Genomic DNA, 18599 nt, shown 5'->3' with positions numbered 1-18599 from the left:
CGAGGCCCTGCTGGGTGCTGAGACAAGGGCTTAGGTGCTGGCAATAATATTAGTTGATGGACGTGGGACGGTTTCAAAAAACTGTGGGAAGAGGAACTCAAACATGGCATGGCATATGTACGGCCGAAGCCGAATTAAACAAAGATCGGAATTTCGAATCCCCTTTGGTAGTAGGTGCCTGTAGGTAGCGGAGAAGCCTGTTGGTTTCGCAGCCTATAAAATCCAGTGGCCACTCCCGCCATGTCATCGCGGCCCTTCCCCTTGCCGCCTAGTGATTGATTGTCTTTATTCCTGCGGCTCGCCACTTCTTGATGTTTTCCCCGCGGCTAAGGAAAGTCTTGTGCTCAGCTCATCTCAGCTCATCCTGCATCAGGTGCGAAGTACCTATGCCCGACTCAGCGCGATTACTTTGCCGCAGCGATGCCAGGAGAGAGTGAGTGAGACGCGGTCTCTGGCCGTCATGTAGACAACGACGCTGGATATTTTTCTCTGGCGTTAAGTAGCAGTGGCACGTCGCTAATCGTAATTATCTAATAATTGCTTGCCACTGGAAAACGAAGTGCTTAGGGCGGCCGGACCGGGCACGCAGATCTCGTACCTCGGAGCACGGAGCACCAGAAGCCTAAAGGGGACACTGGGCTGGTCCCTGTGCTGTGGAACTGGGAGACGGGCGCTTTCTTGCAGGTCCATTATTGGGCTGTCGCCATCCAGGATCGCTGGAGCTGGTGACGGCCAGGGATCTGTGACCTGGGTCGCGCAAGCAGCCAAACGGCAACGCCAACACCAGCACCACCACTCCTGCAGCAACGGCAGCGTCATCACTACGCAAGGGGGAAGGGAGTATCCCAGAATGGAGAGATCCAGGCGCAAACGCCGATGCAAACGCAGCAAAGCATCAAAGCAGCAGCAGACAGGCGCAGACGCAGACGCAGGCGGATGCAGAAGCAGCAAGTGGCAGCGGCAGCAGCAGAAGCAGCAGATCACCCGCCAGAAGCCAAGCAGCACACACCGAGTGACCAAGAAACTCGAACCGCAAGCCCAGCAATACCTACGTATTGTTGCAGCAATCACCAGCACTGCCCACACGTCTCCGCATTTCGTACGGCGTCTGCCGCATCCGTCGACAACTCTTTGCCTCTCCCCCCCCTTTCTCTCCCTCCTTCCCCCTCTCCTATCCTTATCTATAATTCCATACCCATATCCATAAAGCATCCAATCTAGCTACTCGTGTCGCGGCCCTCCACCGACCACTGCCACTCCCACCAAGCCGCCAAGTTCCAGGACCATCGCAAGCAGAAGGCGAGCCGGCACATGGTCACGGCGATACACTCGAAAGCAGGTCTCTGTGCTCTCATTGATCGAAGCCGCGATCATCTTGGTCGGGTTTCGCGGGCGGACATTGTAGCAACAGAGTTTCGGTAGCTACTGATTGGTTTTTAGCCCCCAGTCGGTCGACTATCGGACAATCACCGGCGGGCGCTGTTCCATTGCCCCTCCATTGTTCGTATCCTCCGGCCAGTTTTTTTTTCTTTCAGCTGCCCTGTGGGTGTCGCTGGATCAGCCGGCGCGTGCCGCTGCGCAGTGCGGGCTGTTCTTCTTTGACGTCGCCATCCTCGGATCCGGAACCTGGAGGTTGGTGTGAAGTATATCTCCCTACGCCGCGCCTGCTCCGGCTGCTTCTGCTGTTGGTGTTGCTGCTGGAGCTTCTTCCTGCGAGTCACATTGGTTGCCGAGAAGTATACTATCGAGGCCGACGCTGCACGGCGGCGTAGAGAGGCAAAGGGCGCCTGGGAGAGAATCAATACTTCGTACTCGAGTACGAAGTAATTGTGGGATAGAGGATAGATAGATTTGTTAGGTGGTGGCTGGTGACGTGGAAGAGGAAGCGGAAGTGGAAGACTGCCCACTTGGTGCTGCACCCGCACCTCGGAACCAGGGCCGTTAAGGCCTCCGCTAAGCACCGAGTCCCTACTCACGTACACTGCACTGCACTGCACCGCACCACAGCGCCCACCACACGCTACAAAGTACGACCTCCAGCGCCTTGCAGCGGCCTCCAGTGGTCTCCAGTGCCTACCACACGCCCGAACACGCCTGAGCAACGCCTGAGCAGCGCCGAACAAACACCACCAACCGCTGTTCCCACCACGGTTCGCACCACCACGCCCGTGCTAATACCCTCACACCCGCCCGCCGTCGCCCGCCCTTATAGCTGCACCCTCTCCCCTCCTCCCTCCTCCCAGGCCCCGAGAGTCAGGCCCCAGACTGCCCGCGACCCAGGCCCGGAACCCAGCACTGAGAACCCAGAACCCCTCCACGGCCGTCCTCCTCACCATCTCATCTTGTCCAACTCCTCCTCGTTCTCCTCCTCCTCGTCCTCGTCCTCCTCCTCGTCCTCGACCGTCTATTTCTGATTCCCCACAATCTCTCCATCGCCTCACCTAGAAGGGTTCTCCCTCCTTCACTCCCGCCCTCACATTCCACACTCACATCTCCACGCATTCATCTCGGTCGGCGCCATAGCATACCACCCTCAGTGTCACCGTCACCATCACCGTTACCGTCACCGTCACCTCGTTGCGACAGCGCCGCCGCCCTCCTCTCGTTGGTTCCGCACCCCTCGATTCGTCCATTGACCGATACGACGACACCAGAGGAGCGCCTTGCAGCGTGTCGCATACTGCATATCTCAATCGCACCGCTCGTCTACCGTGGCCGCAGGAACGAGACCGCCCCGTATCAACTGTAACGGCTCCTATCCGAACCAGGGCGAAAAAGTCACGATCAGCGCCCCCCATCTCCCATCCCACCACCACTTCCACCCGCCCATATTCCGCTCCTTTTTTTGCCCAGCAGGCCAGGCACTATACATACGGAGGTATACCTCGTGCACCTGTTCAGAATCATAGCTTCGAAGGCGCACTTTCAAGGTTCCGATCTAGTGCTTTTGTGTTGGTTGAGACTTGGCTGTAGCACCCCCCATATACGGCGTTACTTGGATCTTGCGATCCAATCCAACCCAGTGCTCGAGAACCTGGAGGGAGTCGCGCGCGGAAAATTAAGCTACCACCGCTATCCTCCAACAAGCAAAGCAGACCAAAGCAGCTCCAGAAAAAGTTCCTAGATTCCTGAAGAAAAAAAGGCGGATCTCAAGACATAGCTTTTCGCGGACGATAGCATCATTGTCACCCCTGCCGGAACCCACGCGAGACTGACCTTCTGGCTTCGCTCTGGCTGGACCTGGAAAACCGCCGCACCGCACCGCACCGTAGATCTAGTGTCGCCGCTCTTATTGGCCAACTGTCACCGTCTGTTCTATCCCCACCGTGAAGGCTACTCACGGCCCCAGCTAGGAGGGGCACGAGGGGGTGGTTCTACGAGGTAGAGACTCGAGACTCGAGACGCCGTCGGGACGTGGACAGTAACAACTGAGCGATCGCGCCCCATTCCGACTTGTTGCGCCGAGTTGCGTGGTGCTGTTTGTTGACTTTAGCATTCAACTCCCAGCCGCGCGAAGCATACGGTGCGGTGACTGCGCTGGCCCACCATCGCATTCTTGTCGTCTCGGAGGGACGCAGCAGAGTCTCGAGCACCATTTCCATTGCCAGTATTATTGGCATCCCGGGGTGAGCCTTACCTGGCCTGTTCTCTTGCGACCCAGCGCCCAGGACCCTGTTCCCTGTTCCCTGTCATTTGCTCAAGAACGCATCACAGCATCAAGCCTGCAATATTTAACTCTGAGCGGGCGCCGGAAGGAAGGCACGATTCGGCCCTTGAGAGGCAGAGGAAACTCAAATTTGCAGTGGGCCAAAGCGGACTCGCCCTTCTTCTCCATTCCACCTCAACCACAAACCAACTTGCTCCGGGCGCTGTTCGCTGCCCGCCATCTGACGGACCACCAGGCCAAGAGGGTATCGTTCACGGTCTGCTAGCCTGCGTACTAATATCGCCGGACCGTCCCCCCCACCACACCACTTTCTCCCACTTGTGCCCTACGCACATCTTATTATCGCACAGCGCTGCCAGGTTCTTTGATCTGCGAGACATCGTACATTAGGAGCGCCGCTGCCCTCCCTCAAAGACATCCTAAGATCTGTCAAACCCACCTCGAGGATTCTCTTCGTGGGCGTTGCCACTGGGTCGTCGGGAAGTCAGGCGCGATCCACCAGGGGGCCGAAGTCTCAAGACCCGCCTCCAGCTACGCAGCGGGGAGACTCCCGTGCTCGCAACGGCTCGGCCACCACTACGATTTATTGTTCTCCTTGCCTTGCGGGAGAAGTGAATCTCAAAATCTTCCCTCGCCGCCTCTTATTCAGCCGCAGCGCGATAGCTGTCTCACACTTTCCTCCAGTCGCCACGGGCCTGAGAAGCCAAGAGCCTATTAGGAAATCAGCTCTCGCCCAGCATCACTCTGCGACCGTCGGAGTCTCCACCCCCAGTCCAACAGCATCATTTGGGATTATACACCTCCATACAAACCCAGCGCTTTAGAAAGAGAGTTGAAAGGCCGTCTACTCTTTCCCTATCCCTGATCTGGCATTTTTCACCGTGGCTATCTTAACTTCAGAAATGTCTTATCAGGATCAGAGCGGCGGTGGGTATCCACCACCGCACGAGAACAACGGCTACCCACCCCGCGAGCAGCGCGAGTCCCAATACCCCCCACCTCCAGGCGAAGAAGATGAACGCGCCAGAGCAGCATACCATCAGCGCGCTGTTTCAAACAGCAGCGGCGTAACATTGCCTCCTATATCGCCTTACGAGCAGCAGTACGCATCGCAACCGAATGGGTACACCCCCGCGTACCAACAAGGCCCATATAGGCCCCCACCCCCTCCGGCAGCGTACCCTAATGACAGAGGCTACCAGCAGGATTATGGCAGAGGTGGCCCTCAGCATATGGCTTTCAGTCAGTCCGCTCCGCGACAACGAACTGCGATCGCATGCAGATATTGCAGGAGACGTAAGGTAAGCGATGCCGTTCCTATTTTGCCACCTCCGACCTTGTTTCAACTGCCATCTCCATCAGCTCACTTACCGGCTTGCTTCAAATTTGCTCCGTCGATGGGACCATGCTGATTTACTTGCAGATTCGATGTTCGGGTTTCGATCAAAATCCTGAGGGTCGTTGCTCAAATTGCCAACGATTTCAGCAAGAATGCATATTCACTCCTGTATCCTCGCAAGCACAGGCGTTTGTTCCTGCCCACACAGTTTTCCCAAGCATGCGCAACATGGCTATCGGTCCTGATGGGCGTCCTCACCCGGTTTATCCACCAGGCCAACTCTTTGGGGCGCATGGACAACCCCTGGGCTCTGTTCCATCCCAACCCCAATCCCAACCGTCCCCCTATGAATATCCGGCACCATCACCGACAGGCTCGTATAGCTCGGCCGACCCAGTGCAATCTTCGCGTTCCCAGGATACTGGATACAACTCCGGCGACCGTGGTCAATCTTCCCGCTCGCAAGAACCAGCTGGATACAATACAGCTGAACGTGGTTCTCCTCCGTACTCTAAGGATCCTACGCGTAAACGGCCTCAGCAGGACGGCCATCCTTCAATTCTGCCTCCTCCGATGCCGAACCAAGCACCGTACGCGCGGTCCGAGAGCGCTAACCGACGCCAGGCTATTGAAGAAGACCTACGCCTTCCGCCTGTAACGCCAACGGGAGGACAAACAGCATCAAACTATTCCCCAGGCTCATCAGCATCGTCGCATTCGAACCTGCAACCACCAGGAGGACTCCCGTCAATGTCGCGTACCCCGCCTCCACGGACAAGCCCTGGTGAAGGAAGGGCAGATCCCATGAGCTTGGGCAACATCATGGAACGAAGACCTGACACCGAAATCGACCGGAGTATGCTAGGTCGGTTAGATCGGAGGGGCTAACAATACCTTTGCGGCCTTTCGTTTGGTGTCCCTTGGATGGAGCAACCCTCCTCGGAGTCTGACATCACAGGCTCGTTTTCCCTCCATATCGCAAGTTTGACAGTTTAAGCCAGGATAGGTATAGTGTACGATGAGGCGGGTTTGTTCATACATAGTCAACGTAAATGGGGCAAAATTTCAGGTGGAATCAAAAAGTTGGAGGACGTGTGTTTTGAGCCGAAGCTGGCTGGCCGAGGAAATTTTCTCGCTCATCCAAACGATGGCGCGGAGGCACCGAATTTCTAGCTTGTGCATACATCAAAGACCGCTTCTTCATACGGCGATGCGAGGAGTCAGCTGGCTGGTCTCTCTCGCGAATTTCCCCACCTCTCTTGTTGCTCACGTTGCCGCGTTTTCTTTGTTACTGTTTTGTTTTCAGAGATATCGCTCTTGTCGGGGCTAGGGGGATGTCTCGCATAAATAATGGTGCTACAGGGAGGATATCTTACTAGGCATTACAGCGGAAGTGGCAGGGCAGGGCAAGGCAAAGGGGGGCGGGGTTTAAAAATATAGATAGACCATGCCTCACGGCACAACATCGGTGTTCGGGGGAGTTGTTACAATGTTTGCTTGTTGCTGCTTTGCTTTGGGGGATTGGTTTGATTACTTTTTGTTCGTCTGGGTGGATGCGATTGTGACTTACTGTAGCTGTATGGGTTCGTGAGGGTGGGGCGGCCGGTTCTGATTTGTTTTACTGTTTGGCTAGCTTGGGGCAGGTATCTTCAAAATACTATTGCCGGGGAGGAGTGGGCAAGGGTCCCCAAGTGAATTGCAAGTAACTGAATTGAAGTTTTATCGTTACACTTTTACTTGAGTTGTGCTTTAAGGCTATGATTAGTTTTCGTCTCTTGCGCCAGCTGCTCGTGTCTCTAAGGGGGGTAAGTGGTCACAGAACTTCCCTCTACACTCCGTCTCCCTATGCCCTCTGGTCTAGTGCTCATCTATTGTTCGGTTTACACTCGTACAGATCATACTTTCACCTAATCACCTAATCGAATAATACATAATACATATATATTAATCCATTAAATCACTTATCATCAAATTTAACTCGATTCACGCAGCACAGTATTCCAAGGCGTTACGCGGACCCCTCCTTAGTCTCCTAGCCCCCACCCAGTCGCTTATAGATCAACCAGCTTAATCACCTACGGATTAGGCAGTTATTGTAGATCTCGGAATTCGCTGCTAGCTAGGCCACCGAGAAATATACGTCCTATAGGGGGGTGTTTGAAGCCCTCCACGGTTTGTTTCGTTTTACAAGCATAGCCTATGTGTAGCAGTTAGGGGGGATGGAGGAAAAAAGGTCTGAGGGTTATTTAGCCATCCATATGTGGAACTAAATATATCCCATGTATTTATACAATAACAAAATTAGCTATCAAACTAAAACTCCATCTAGATTACAGAAACCCAGCTTAGGCAAAAATAAGAAGCTGCAAACAGAAAGCTGGCAAAGGAGAAGAACAAATAGGGCGCTAGATAAGGGTACCATCTATCCATCTACATAAAACCCACGGCACGTATCACATCATTCCCATGTCCGACCCGCCGAGAGGGTCGTATATAGTGTAGGTCCCAAATCTATTGGTCATAGTCGTCGTACTTCCCATGCCACCGCTTACGGTTTCCGTTGTCGTGAACCCCTTGCAGCATTTTACTATGAGGCCCTTTGTGCATGTCAGGGCGCCATAGACAGCTCCTGCCGCTGCACCGGCATTGTAGGAGCATATGTCAAAACCTACGGCAACTAGAATTAATATGAGGGAGATGATTTAGTATTCCAAGGGGATTTGGGGTTGCAACGTGCCTTCGTTATGTGCCATTCGAGCAAATACATATCCGGCAAGGGAATCCCAGCCCAACAGCGTGAAGGCGAAGATATGCGAGTCAGGAGCTGTAATAAGTCAGTCGGTCAGAACTCCATCACTTGTTTTGAACATGAAAACGAGCCAAGATGGAACGCACCCAGCTGGACCCCGGCCATTTCTCCAGCTAAAGGTATCGCGGTGACAATCGCTGCAATGAGCAATCCTCCGGGTACTAGGAATCACCGTAAGCCACGCGCCGTCCCACTGCCCCAGTTCCCCGAATCGACTATCCTACCTTCTCCCAGCGCCAAACTCGAAACTGCACTCGTCACCACGACGCAGATACCAAACGAACTCGCAACCAGCGCTAGAATCAACCACATTCCTAGGTTCATGCCGCCAAATTGCTTGCCAAAGTTGACAAGCGCAAGAATGCCCGACTTCAACAGTCCCGCCAGCGCCCCAAGCCCCACTGCACGCGAGAGATTGACGACATCGTGCGCGGTCTTGGAGTCGGATTGCGAGTTCACGTGGGCGCCGGTCGCGGCGGCAGCTGCGCCAGCTGCGGCATTGAAGCCGATGTCGACGACGGCGAGGATGATGAATAGCGATACTGTGAAGAGTGGAATTGTTAGTGGTTTGGAAGAGCGATTATGGTGAAGGAGGGCGGACTTCGCCAGGTCAACGGCGGCTGGGATATTATTTCCGCTGCAGGAGAGAAACCTAGAGGGCATCAGCGTCAGCTCTTGTTAGTGCCTGGCTGGCTTTGTTGAGAGCTTGCACAATGGTTTGTGAGTATACATACCGTCCATCTTTGAACTAGACTATAGGTACAACCAAAATGCGCGTTTCGGTCTTGAGCTGGCGAATCCTACTCGTACTTGATGATTAGTGAGTCTTCCGGGCGGTCTCGTTGCTTCCTATTATTTATATCTGTAACAAGATGTTACAAAGTCGTCCTACAAGGAGGAGCGTTGGACCCAAGCTATTTGTTGCAACTCCTATGGACGTCCCCGCGAGTGCAGTATATCGTCGTCCTTATGTGCTTTCCTCCACCCATGCAGCGCCCGATATACTCTATTTGCCATGGTATGGAACGTGCATAATGGCGAGGCCCAAGTGGCCCGAAACACTGCATGTTGCCAATCAATGTCACCAGCGCGTGGACTTCTGCATAAAAATGGCTGTGTTCTGGGCCACTCCATCTCCTGAAATCCAATATTTGAGGCTTCAGCCGCATCTTGGCGTGGTTTATGCCTTCTCGAGTATCTTTCGCACCACGAGGTAGAGTCAAGCACTGCCACCTGCGGTGCCTTGCCGCCGTGGCGCAGCGGAGCCTCAATGTCTGTCGACGTATCTCATGTCTCATTTTGTTGTAACAATATTGCGATATAATACTTGGTGGTTTGCTCCATCGCTCGATAGGCCAGGCACGACTAAATCGATGGATGCAGCGCATGTGATATATGACCCTCAGCATCCACTCCCTTAAACCTCTTGGTCCGCAAATTTAGCGCCCAAGGCTAGTCGAGGAGGTATTCGAGTGCCTGTTACTTCGTACGGCGTATAAGACATGAATTCAACGAATGGGACTGCAGTATGCATTATCGAAGCCAATCCCGATGTCAGTGGAACAGGAGTGAGTGAGCCCCTGAATATAATATCACAACCCATCGACTACGACCTAGCTAGGCACTAACTAGCACCTGCAGATTCGAGTATCAATATACGCTCTCGCGTTAGGAGGGCGGATTCTCCAGTTCCTCATTTCTCAAATTGCTCGGCCGGAAGATTGTAGAGAATTTAGAAGCGCCGTGGACAGCGCCCTCGGCGTCCAAGGACTTGCACTTCTATGCACGGCCATCTACCAGACCTTCCGTCATCAACTCACTCTCTTCCATGCCATATGTGTGATTCATCTTCTTGCGCTGCTAGGGATCAGCGTTGTCTCGCAGGGCCAATATCAAGGTGAGTTCTCGGATGCAGACGGTGTGACATACTCATCAAGCATACTGATCCTATGATATTCTCAGGTCTTGGTCCACGGCGGGTCTTCACAATCATAGCCATTACAGTAATATCAGGTGCCGCCTTCGTCGCCTTCAACGCCTATGTATGGGCTACTGCTCCAACCTTCGGCAGCCAACCCGACTGCAACTCCTCCACAGTCTACGTCGTCTTCGGGGTCAGTATCCCCGCCACCGGCCCTGTATTCCGCTGGCTCATCATCGCCACCCTATCCATCATCCCCGTCGGCTTCCTCATCGGGCTCACCTGTGCTGCGCCCTGTATAGGCCTCCTCTGCTACTTAAAGCGCAAGCATGACCTCGGGCCCATGTCGACTTGGGAGACTACGCCCAACCCCAGCCAAGTTGAAAACCCTCGCGTTAGTCAGTGGGTCGGTATGCTTTCAATGGTGGGGTTTAGTATTTATGCTGTTGTTTCGCTGGAGCAAACGATCTCGAGGAATAATATTGGCGAGCAAGAGCGCGAGTGGACGTTTGGGCAGATTCTACCTGTGTTTGTCTTACTGGGTGTTGTGAATGAATTGACTAATATGTTTTTGGCGCATTTGGATAGGAAGGCGGCTGGGGTGGCGACTGCTGGGAGGAGTGGGAATAGGGGCTCGGGGGATAGTGCAAGAGAGGGCACTGAGCTTATTTCTTCTGCATGACCAGGTATTATCTAAGTTGGAGAACATGTTGAAAATATCAAACAGCGGGTTAAGGGGCGTTTGCGTTTGCGTACTTGCCTGGTTTGCCAGTTAGCTTTCGTTGTTACTCCTGCTCAGTTGTTATTCTTACTAGGATGAGGTTGATCCTGCCTATGCTCAGTAAGTTAGGTCCCTACCTCATTAGTATCTGCCATTGTTCTTTCGTCTCCATTTAAGACCTAGATTTCTAGAAAGTGTATCTAAAGCCGCAAGTCACTATTCCATATCCATAAATGAGCACTCCATCAGCTTAGCAATATCATTCAGGCCAGAGCCATTAGCTACTTTGACTCTACTAGGGATGTCCACTCTTCACTCTTCAAGTCCACACTTTGGAACATCAGAGAGGCTTATTCCATACACTGCGATTAATGGCAAAGGGTGATATACTATTTTCATATTGACAATAATGTGCAATGTGACTCTCACACGGACTACCAGACAAAAGCCTGCTGACCGGAATGCTTCACTTCCAAAAAACTCGCATCCAGATGGTAATAGATGCCGTAGAGCGATTTGCTCGCAGTAATGATCTAAAGGAAGATGCCATTGACCTTGATATCGACATTGCAAATTTGCACCATTCAAGTCTCCCAGTAGGGCCAGTACCCTTCCTACCTCGGTCGGAATGGCCAAATTTGAGAACAATCTGTTGAATCTCGTGGGCAGGAACGTAATTCTACAGCATGTGCTTGGTTGTTTGGTAGGTCTAAGGGTATTGAGGAGGAATTGACCGTATTAATATAAAAGCTGTGATAGAACGGCAAAATAGGCGTACGCCACCATTGGCAGCTTATATAACACTAATACTAGTAAAGGGCAATTCGTGCTGTTGGCCAAACTTTCTGGTTGGAAAGAGGCAAATGGAGTGCTGTTTTAGAGAGCAGCATGCTACCATGCTCTTGGCCGTCAAAAGCGAAAAGGGGGGGATGTCACATGACCCACATGCACGCCAACACATCGTTGACTGAATTCCTCCTATTACTCTACGAGTGCCGATACTACTAGCTGTATGGCTATGAAAAGCTAAATTCCACACTCCCAAGAAACCCGAAGCAAAAATAACTTTTTATTTCGGAATTGCCGAAAAAATAAAGTCTGAGTCATTTTGGCAGAGTCTTCATCCGAGGATTCCCCAAGCAGCTGACCAACCCAATCTTCCAACAATATCACAAAGAAATGGAGACAGCCCATTTCGTTTAATTGTCCGAAAAATGGATCATGTCTCCTGCTCCTCAAAAAGTATAAAATAAAATAAAATAAAATGCTATAAAATAAATAAATGCTTGCAAAATGTGTCCATATTGCAGCAAGGGGGGCGGTCCCACCACTAAAAAAATAACCGACCAAAAACGCCCCTCTCTTGAACGAAAAAGAAAAAGAAAAAAAAATTTAACTTGAAGAGAGATAGCAATGACTGGTTTCGATCCAGTGCCCTCCGGGTTATGAGCCCGGCGCGCTTCCGCTGCGCCACATTGCTGGTCTTGGTTGAAGTAAAAATGCCTATTGTAATATATGCCTCCCACTATCAAGGCTTTATTGCAAAAATAGTAAAAGCCCGACGCAGAATTCGCACCAGAAGGAGTGAGAACGAGAAATTTTTTAGTGCATCGGGATGCATCACGGATACTGAAAGATGGCACGAGGATTTCTTGAATAGCTGGCACCAAGAGCACCTTAAATGTTTCCCGATGTGCAATTTCTAATATGCAATTTCTGTAAAGTTGTCGATTTTAATTTATTTATAGATCTTGGAAAAGTTTTCTTCTATAACGATAGGACTGAGATTTCCGGACTAGTAATTGGCACAATTCTTTTATTGTATCATGATTTTATTCTCTTATCGACGGTCGAAATGATGAAGATCGTAAACCAGAGAGGGGAAGTTAGCTTCTTTAAGGTTTGTGGCAAGCATCTGTCGTCCGGTGCATCATCTAAGTTATCTATCGTTTACGTGGAAGTTCGTCAAATCAACCTATAATTAAGCAACTGGAAAGGACTGGGTTTTAATCTTAAATGTAGGCCATCGTAAGAAGCTATGCATACTACCAAATCTGTCGATAGTGAGTCAAATTTACTATCGGGATAATAGCATGTCTTGATTCTCCTATGATATGCTACCGATTTTGGATTATACAGCCATTCTTCTCCCCGGCGTTTGTTGATTCTCCACCTTAGACCCGGCTCCCATACACCTTCTCGAGAAAGTTCCAAAATAATTCATTTTGCTCTGCAAATTTTAACAAACGGCCACTCCAGCCCTCCCAGAGTAACGAACCTGTAAACCCATTAGCCTCCCAATAAATTAGGTAAGAGTTCGGGGATTCTTACGACTTACGGCTGTGGGCGGATGTTCTTAAGCAATGGAACAGCGGGGATGATTGGTCCGCTATGGGCCCGTCGAGGTGCTATCGAACGCGTCCAGGCATTTGGAGGTAGACGCTTGCCTTCAACAACCGAATTCTTTAGGGGGCAGACAACCGGACCGAGGGCTGGCCATTTCTTGGGATCACTAATATCAGTTTCATGAGGGATTGCCGGTTGAGGTTGTTTGGAAATGGCGACTTCCTGTTGAGATCGTTGAGGGGTGTTAGATACTTTGTCGGAAGCTACGTTGGGAGCTGCGTTGGAACCTATCCCGGATTTCACATCCGATTTCCGAAGAGACCCATTGCTTATCGATGAGCTACTGCTAGCTTTTTTGCTGTGGCTTTGGGGTAGGAAATTACCACCATTCTTAGACATTCCATTTTGAAGACCGCCAGTCTGATTATTTGAGAGGTCATCTTGACCATGCTGCTTTGGCGAATGCTTTTGATTCGAGCTGCTGATCGTGATGGGGATATTGCTCGGAGGATAACTTGCCCCAGCCAGCATCCTCTCATTAGTGTCATCCAGCCGAGTCTGGTTGCCTGAGATAGCCTTCGCTGAGGTATTATTTTCGTTGTTGTCTTTGGACTGAACCGGCGTACTAGATTTGCGGCTAGTTTTATGGTCACTCTTCTGGCCATGGTCCTTTTGGGTTTGCATATCTAGGTATGACTCGCTCTCTTTAGCTAATATATTTGTCTTTTGATTCCCCCTATATTCCTTGTTATTACCCTTTCGTTGTCGCTTAGCCGCAGTGCTCTGCCTAGACTTCTGTTGATATGGAGGATTTGCGTGAATATCAGACTTTAAATTCCGGTTTGCAAGCTTAGTAGCCGTCGAATATAAGTTGGTATCTGATTTTGCCGTGGTGATAGTAGACTCTTGGTTGGACAATAAGGTATTAAGGGAGGTCATACTTTTGGCAGAAACCAACTCGTCCACTGGAGAGGGAGTACAATTAGGTGATTTGGAGCGGCCAAAAGTTTCAGTCACAGCTGAAGAAGTAGTCGCCGAGAACGATGAATTCCCACCAGTAGCAGCGGGCACTGAGTGCTTTTTCTTTGGTAGGGCCTTCCGTCCTTTTTGTTTGGGTTCTTGTTCCCGCAGCACGGTGTTGGACTGAGATGGTTCGGACTTCATCAGTTTAAGTTTAACAGGCTCGAGAGTGGCGGCCAATCCGAGTTTGACGTTAGATGGGTGTACGTCGCCTGGTTGGCCTCTCGGCTCATCTAGGTTCATCATTGATCGAGATCTTACAGGGCTCGCGGCTGGCGTAGGTCGGGCTGACCTGCATTCAAAAGAAAAGTTAGTAAAGGCTCATTAGGAGGCGTTTGGGTGATTAAGTACGTGTTCTGCTTAGATGCCCGTCCCTTGATCCTCCATCCTACCGCATTTTGAGGATTCTTTTCGATTTCATTATTCGCAACTGACTTCTGAGGTCTGAAACTAATGTTACCATAGTCAAGGTGTGCGGACGAATTATAACTTACCTCTTGTTTGGAGAATTCCCTTTGATTGACGGCGTATGGGAGGCATATGTTCCTACCCTAGAGCTCCGGTTCTCCGACTTACTGGGTGATTTTGGGGCGCATGGCTGCATCCACCGCCCTTGACCATTGGGCTTCTTGGGAGAAGTTGGGAGGTTCTGAACAGAATTTAGCGGCAACTGCGATGTAAGACGATTCAGGGCGGCCTGATGCTGTGCAAATTCAGACATAGCCGACATCGCTGGTATCGCAATTCCGACATCCGTCGATGGTGAAGCATCTGTGGCCCAGTTCGTGATGGCCGGCGGAGAGAAATTTCGGCCACTAGATTGAGCGTAAGATAGAGGTTGATTCTGGCCTGTGTGGCGACGGGGAGGTGGGCGATATGCATCAAACTCCCGTGGGGGGTGGATTGAGCGACTGGATCCATAGCTCCGTTGACTGAACTGACTATCCGCGCGCTCTCTCTTTCTCGGACGCGAGGGACTGACTATAAGCACATCTCCCGATTCCATTCGGAATCCATGCAAACGCCAAATAGCATTGTTCACAGATTCCAATTGTGAGTACCTGCCAAATCTATTAGTTACTTTAATTTAGATTTGGCAAACAGAACTTACGCAACGAATGCAGTTTTGCTAGGCGGATTCCGGTTCAAGTAAGTAATTGACTCAACCTCTCCACATCGCTCCATCACTCGATGCAATTCATGCGAGACGAATGCTTCGCGGGTTACGTTCCCAACGTATACTGTCCGGGGGTATTGTTCGTCAAAGTTCGGATATTTTGTATCGCCAGTGTAGAAGTATGTTGATGTACCTTTATAGGAAATGCGAGCTCTGGGATCATTTGCGAATGGGATATCTAACGGTACCAATGAGTCCTCGGAGTGTTGAGGTTCACGGGGGCCCCCCACTGTGGCTGTGACCTTCGAAGAAGATGGCGCAAACGAGCGTCTTCCTTGCGTATCCATAGACTCTAGAACTCTAGCATCGTTGAATATATTTCGAAATTTAGAGCTACTAGAGCATGAACTAATGCGGCGCGAAAACCGGTCTCCAGACGACGAGATTTGGGAATGTCCGGTATGGACCCAAATAGGTTCCTCACTCTTCGGTGATTTTGACGGACTCGGGCGCGCGGTATTAGACACTGTTCTTCGTCCACTCTGCGAGGCAGGGAAGAAATTAGACTTCGATAACCCGGAACCGCTACGAGGGATGTCGGACATTCCTCGAGGCCTGTTCGGTGCGCGGATATTCCCATTACTCAAAGAGGGCCAACGAGGTCTATTCGGCGCCTGAAAATTTCCATTATTCAGCGAGATCCCTCGGGGTCTATTCGGCCCTTGAAAATTTCCAATGTTGTTGCACCCCCCTCTATTTTGGTTCGATGAGTGACTGATAGCCCCACCTAGCTGGTGTTGATTCTGAAGTGAAGTGTTATATGCTGGGGAACGCGGATGAGACGGATGTAGTTCGTCTATAATAATATTAGCACGGTCTCCCAATAAGGGGATGAACGTTACCAGAAGCGACAGGAGACAAGATAGGTGCCAGAGAGGCCTTGGTACCATGAGAGCCATTGGAACCATGATAGATGCCTTGCTGGTGGCCAAACATCGGACTTGGAGGTAGATAGCTGGCGGCCATATCGGGAGAGCATTCGAGAACCGGATACAATGGTTGTACGCGGCGTGGTCGGAAGGTGTCCTCAAGCAGTATACGGCGATGCTGCTCCAAGGCAACTCCCAACGACTGAATCTCATCCCTGGTCATGGTATCCAAGCCTTCCAACTCCTCTGGTAGAAAGAGATCAATGAGGTCTTGGGCTGGAGGGCTGCGTAAGACTTGCTCCTTGTGATAGCTAATCCATTCTGCGGCATATTTGAAAATCTCATTCGCAAAGGAAGCTGCCAGATACTGGTTCTTCCTCGAAATTTCGGATATAACGTAGAAACAAAACACTGCGCCGTCAGCATAGAGGTCATAGCCATCAAAGAATTGATAGAGATCCTCCCATTTAGTAGGGGTAGTCATCGACCGTGCGATGGTGGGAAACTTCTCTCTGAGAATCTCAGCTTTCTGGATGACATCTGAATTGAAGTTTGATCGGACGATGGGGGGAGGGAGTGATTTTTCAAGTGTGCGTTTTGGGAGCAGTCCGTTGAGTGTAGAGAAGATGGCCTGAGATGAGAAAGGGACCTGATAGAAGTTCATCGGCATCTCGCTATAGCTTCCTGAAGGCGGAGCTGGAGTGGCCAATGGAGGTTGCTCCGATGGAATTGAGATCATGTTGGCGGGGTAGTAAAAGCTCATTGCTCCTTTGACAACGTGGAAGATCCTTGTGGATCTTCTTCTTTGGATTTATGTGGAAGTGTTGTATGTCTTGGATTTGTGGCGAGGTACTGCTGTCGGTGATGTCGTTTCAAAGGTGAGAGTGAACGGGGAGGTGGAAGCTGGAAGCGATGTGCACAAGGTGCACAAGAGGCAGGAGTCTTGAGAGGTGAACAACGAAGTGTCTAATGCGGGATCGAACACCTCGTTACAGTGTAATAAGGATCTATACCCTCTGGTGTTTGTCGCGTGTGATTGGGTTGAAGGTAAAACAGGCGGAGAAGCATTGACAGGACAAGACTTCACTGCAGCAAAGAACACCAGGAAACAAGGTGTGGTTGATACCAGTGTGTTGTCAAAGAAGCAGATAGGAAGTGATGAAAGTCAGAGTGCGTGTGAAGAAGAGAAACGTAGTTGGCAAGAGTCGATGTGGAGAGGGAAAGAAGGATGGAAAGGGAGGAGGAAGCGGTGATATAAAGGCAGATCGAATCAAGCTGCGCACAATTCACCTAAAGGAAGGCGCGACACAGGCGAAAGTAACAACAACAAATTCACTTTTGCGTGGTCAGTTATCTCTGCTCTGCTCTGCTTGCCTTGCCCACCTTGGCCAACCTGTAACTTTGGGTTGGAGATGTGCATCTACGTGGAGCACATTCTGGCTGTGCAAATAAGATAGTAATTTCAAACTTGCAGCAATATCTTAACCATCCGATCAAGAATCATTTGGCTCTTGTGGCACTTTGGACCCACAAGCTCCTTGGAAGATTATAGGACGTAAATTCCATAAAGCTGGAACCCGTTATATCTGTCTGTGGGGTCCCTCCTGATATTTCATTGTCTAAAGCGACTGCAGGCCCATTTTCGGGATGCTTGGGAGCAAATTCCACAGTTACTTGAAAGCAGAGTCTAGTGCGATGCTGACTCCTTAATATGTGAGGGATCTACCCATTACTACAAGGAAGGCTTGGTTCATTGAGGGCTGAACTTCCCAACTGCATTTTTATCCCAAAAGACCTACTTGGGTTGATGACCACATAGAAGAAATGGCGAATACGACGCATTTGCAAGAATTTAAACAAGGGGTTCTGCATTATGATGGTATTGTGAAGAACCATCCCATTAACATACCAGTAGTAGTACTGGCCTCACTCGACGCTGTCGCAAAAATTCCAAAATCAAACCTATTTTTTCCCAAGTCCCTCTATCATTTTCAAGATCTCTGACTCATTGTCCCCAGTGACAGCTCTTCCGTGTTCCCAATCAACAGTCTGATGGTATGTCAGTTACATCCCCAATGGGTCAAGGGCGGAAATGGCAACATACAACAGGTCTTTGGAAGCTTTCCGGATCCTCCTTGAGTTTTTTCATGGCATCGACTTGCGTCCTCGCACCCTTGACTATCATAGGTATTTTGGAGGGCTCGAGATATTGAATGATGCTTTCGAGCTGGTCGGGAGTAGGAGGCTCCTCAGTCACGTCGAGTTGGAATTCGCTTCTTTCTAGCCGGGTCTGGGCTGAATGGTCGCTTGCTTGGTCTTCAGTCGCTGTGGTGCCAGACATTGCGGACGCCTGTTTTAGGAGTGAATGTACCCTTATGGAAGCTGGCAAGGCTGGTTTGTGGAAGAGGGTAATAACATCGAGAGTTTTGTGCTAGAACCCAGAAGAGAGTGGTTAGCGGAAATACTAATGGATTAAGCCCATCCAATCGATATAATTCAAAGGATACCTCAAGAGATGAATTCTTGATAGAGACTCACAAATCGAAACATCTTGCCGGCAGGAATATCCGAGTTGTGGTGATAAAGGGTAATGTGAAGAAGAGAACAGGAAGAGGAAGTTGTTTATTTCGGATGCGATCGACGTTATGACGTTAAGACTTATTACTCGTACTCGTACGACGTCTAACGCTACCCACGCTACTAATCCGCATGCTCGTACCTTATTTTCGC

At 50.6% G+C, this 18599-nt stretch overlaps 6 protein-coding genes across 6 annotated transcripts; 3 read left to right on the top strand and 3 right to left on the bottom strand.

The window, feature by feature from the left end:
• Positions 1–876: 876 nt before the first annotated feature.
• BP5553_00973 (uncharacterized protein) lies at positions 877–2414 on the top strand (the record flags this gene model as incomplete). Its single annotated transcript, XM_032009596.1, has 3 exons — positions 877–1052; positions 1441–1632; positions 1937–2414. 3 exons carry the CDS (start codon positions 877–879, stop codon positions 2412–2414), a joined length of 846 nt encoding a protein of 281 aa, XP_031873650.1.
• A 2155-nt stretch (positions 2415–4569) lies between these two features.
• BP5553_00972 (Uncharacterized protein) lies at positions 4570–5894 on the top strand (the record flags this gene model as incomplete). The annotated part of the gene is made up of 2 exons (XM_032009595.1): positions 4570–4968; positions 5091–5894. 2 exons carry the CDS (start codon positions 4570–4572, stop codon positions 5892–5894), a joined length of 1203 nt encoding a protein of 400 aa, XP_031873649.1.
• Positions 5895–7708: 1814 nt separating this feature from the next.
• On the bottom strand, positions 7709–8556 carry BP5553_00971 (uncharacterized protein; the record flags this gene model as incomplete). Its single annotated transcript, XM_032009594.1, has 5 exons — positions 7709–7830; positions 7902–7976; positions 8040–8357; positions 8417–8467; positions 8550–8556. 5 exons carry the CDS (start codon positions 8554–8556, stop codon positions 7709–7711), a joined length of 573 nt encoding a protein of 190 aa, XP_031873648.1.
• Positions 8557–9317: 761 nt separating this feature from the next.
• BP5553_00970 (uncharacterized protein) lies at positions 9318–10418 on the top strand (the record flags this gene model as incomplete). The annotated part of the gene is made up of 3 exons (XM_032009593.1): positions 9318–9383; positions 9457–9712; positions 9778–10418. The coding sequence occupies 3 exons, from the start codon at positions 9318–9320 to the stop codon at positions 10416–10418; spliced, it is 963 nt and encodes a 320-aa protein (XP_031873647.1).
• A 2373-nt stretch (positions 10419–12791) lies between these two features.
• BP5553_00969 (uncharacterized protein) lies at positions 12792–16608 on the bottom strand (the record flags this gene model as incomplete). The annotated part of the gene is made up of 5 exons (XM_032009592.1): positions 12792–14115; positions 14175–14267; positions 14318–14884; positions 14935–15796; positions 15843–16608. 5 exons carry the CDS (start codon positions 16606–16608, stop codon positions 12792–12794), a joined length of 3612 nt encoding a protein of 1203 aa, XP_031873646.1.
• Positions 16609–17831: 1223 nt separating this feature from the next.
• BP5553_00968 (Thioredoxin-like protein) lies at positions 17832–18210 on the bottom strand (the record flags this gene model as incomplete). Its single annotated transcript, XM_032009591.1, has 2 exons — positions 17832–17918; positions 17974–18210. The coding sequence occupies 2 exons, from the start codon at positions 18208–18210 to the stop codon at positions 17832–17834; spliced, it is 324 nt and encodes a 107-aa protein (XP_031873645.1).
• Positions 18211–18599: the final 389 nt, after the last annotated feature.

The sequence above is a fragment of the Venustampulla echinocandica genome (assembly GCF_003357145.1).
Source record: "Venustampulla echinocandica strain BP 5553 chromosome Unknown scaffold_0, whole genome shotgun sequence".
Classification (NCBI taxonomy): domain Eukaryota; kingdom Fungi; phylum Ascomycota; class Leotiomycetes; order Helotiales; family Pleuroascaceae; genus Venustampulla; species Venustampulla echinocandica.
The sequence above is the reverse complement of the archived record's forward strand: the minus strand, read 5'-3'. Positions and strand labels throughout refer to the sequence as shown.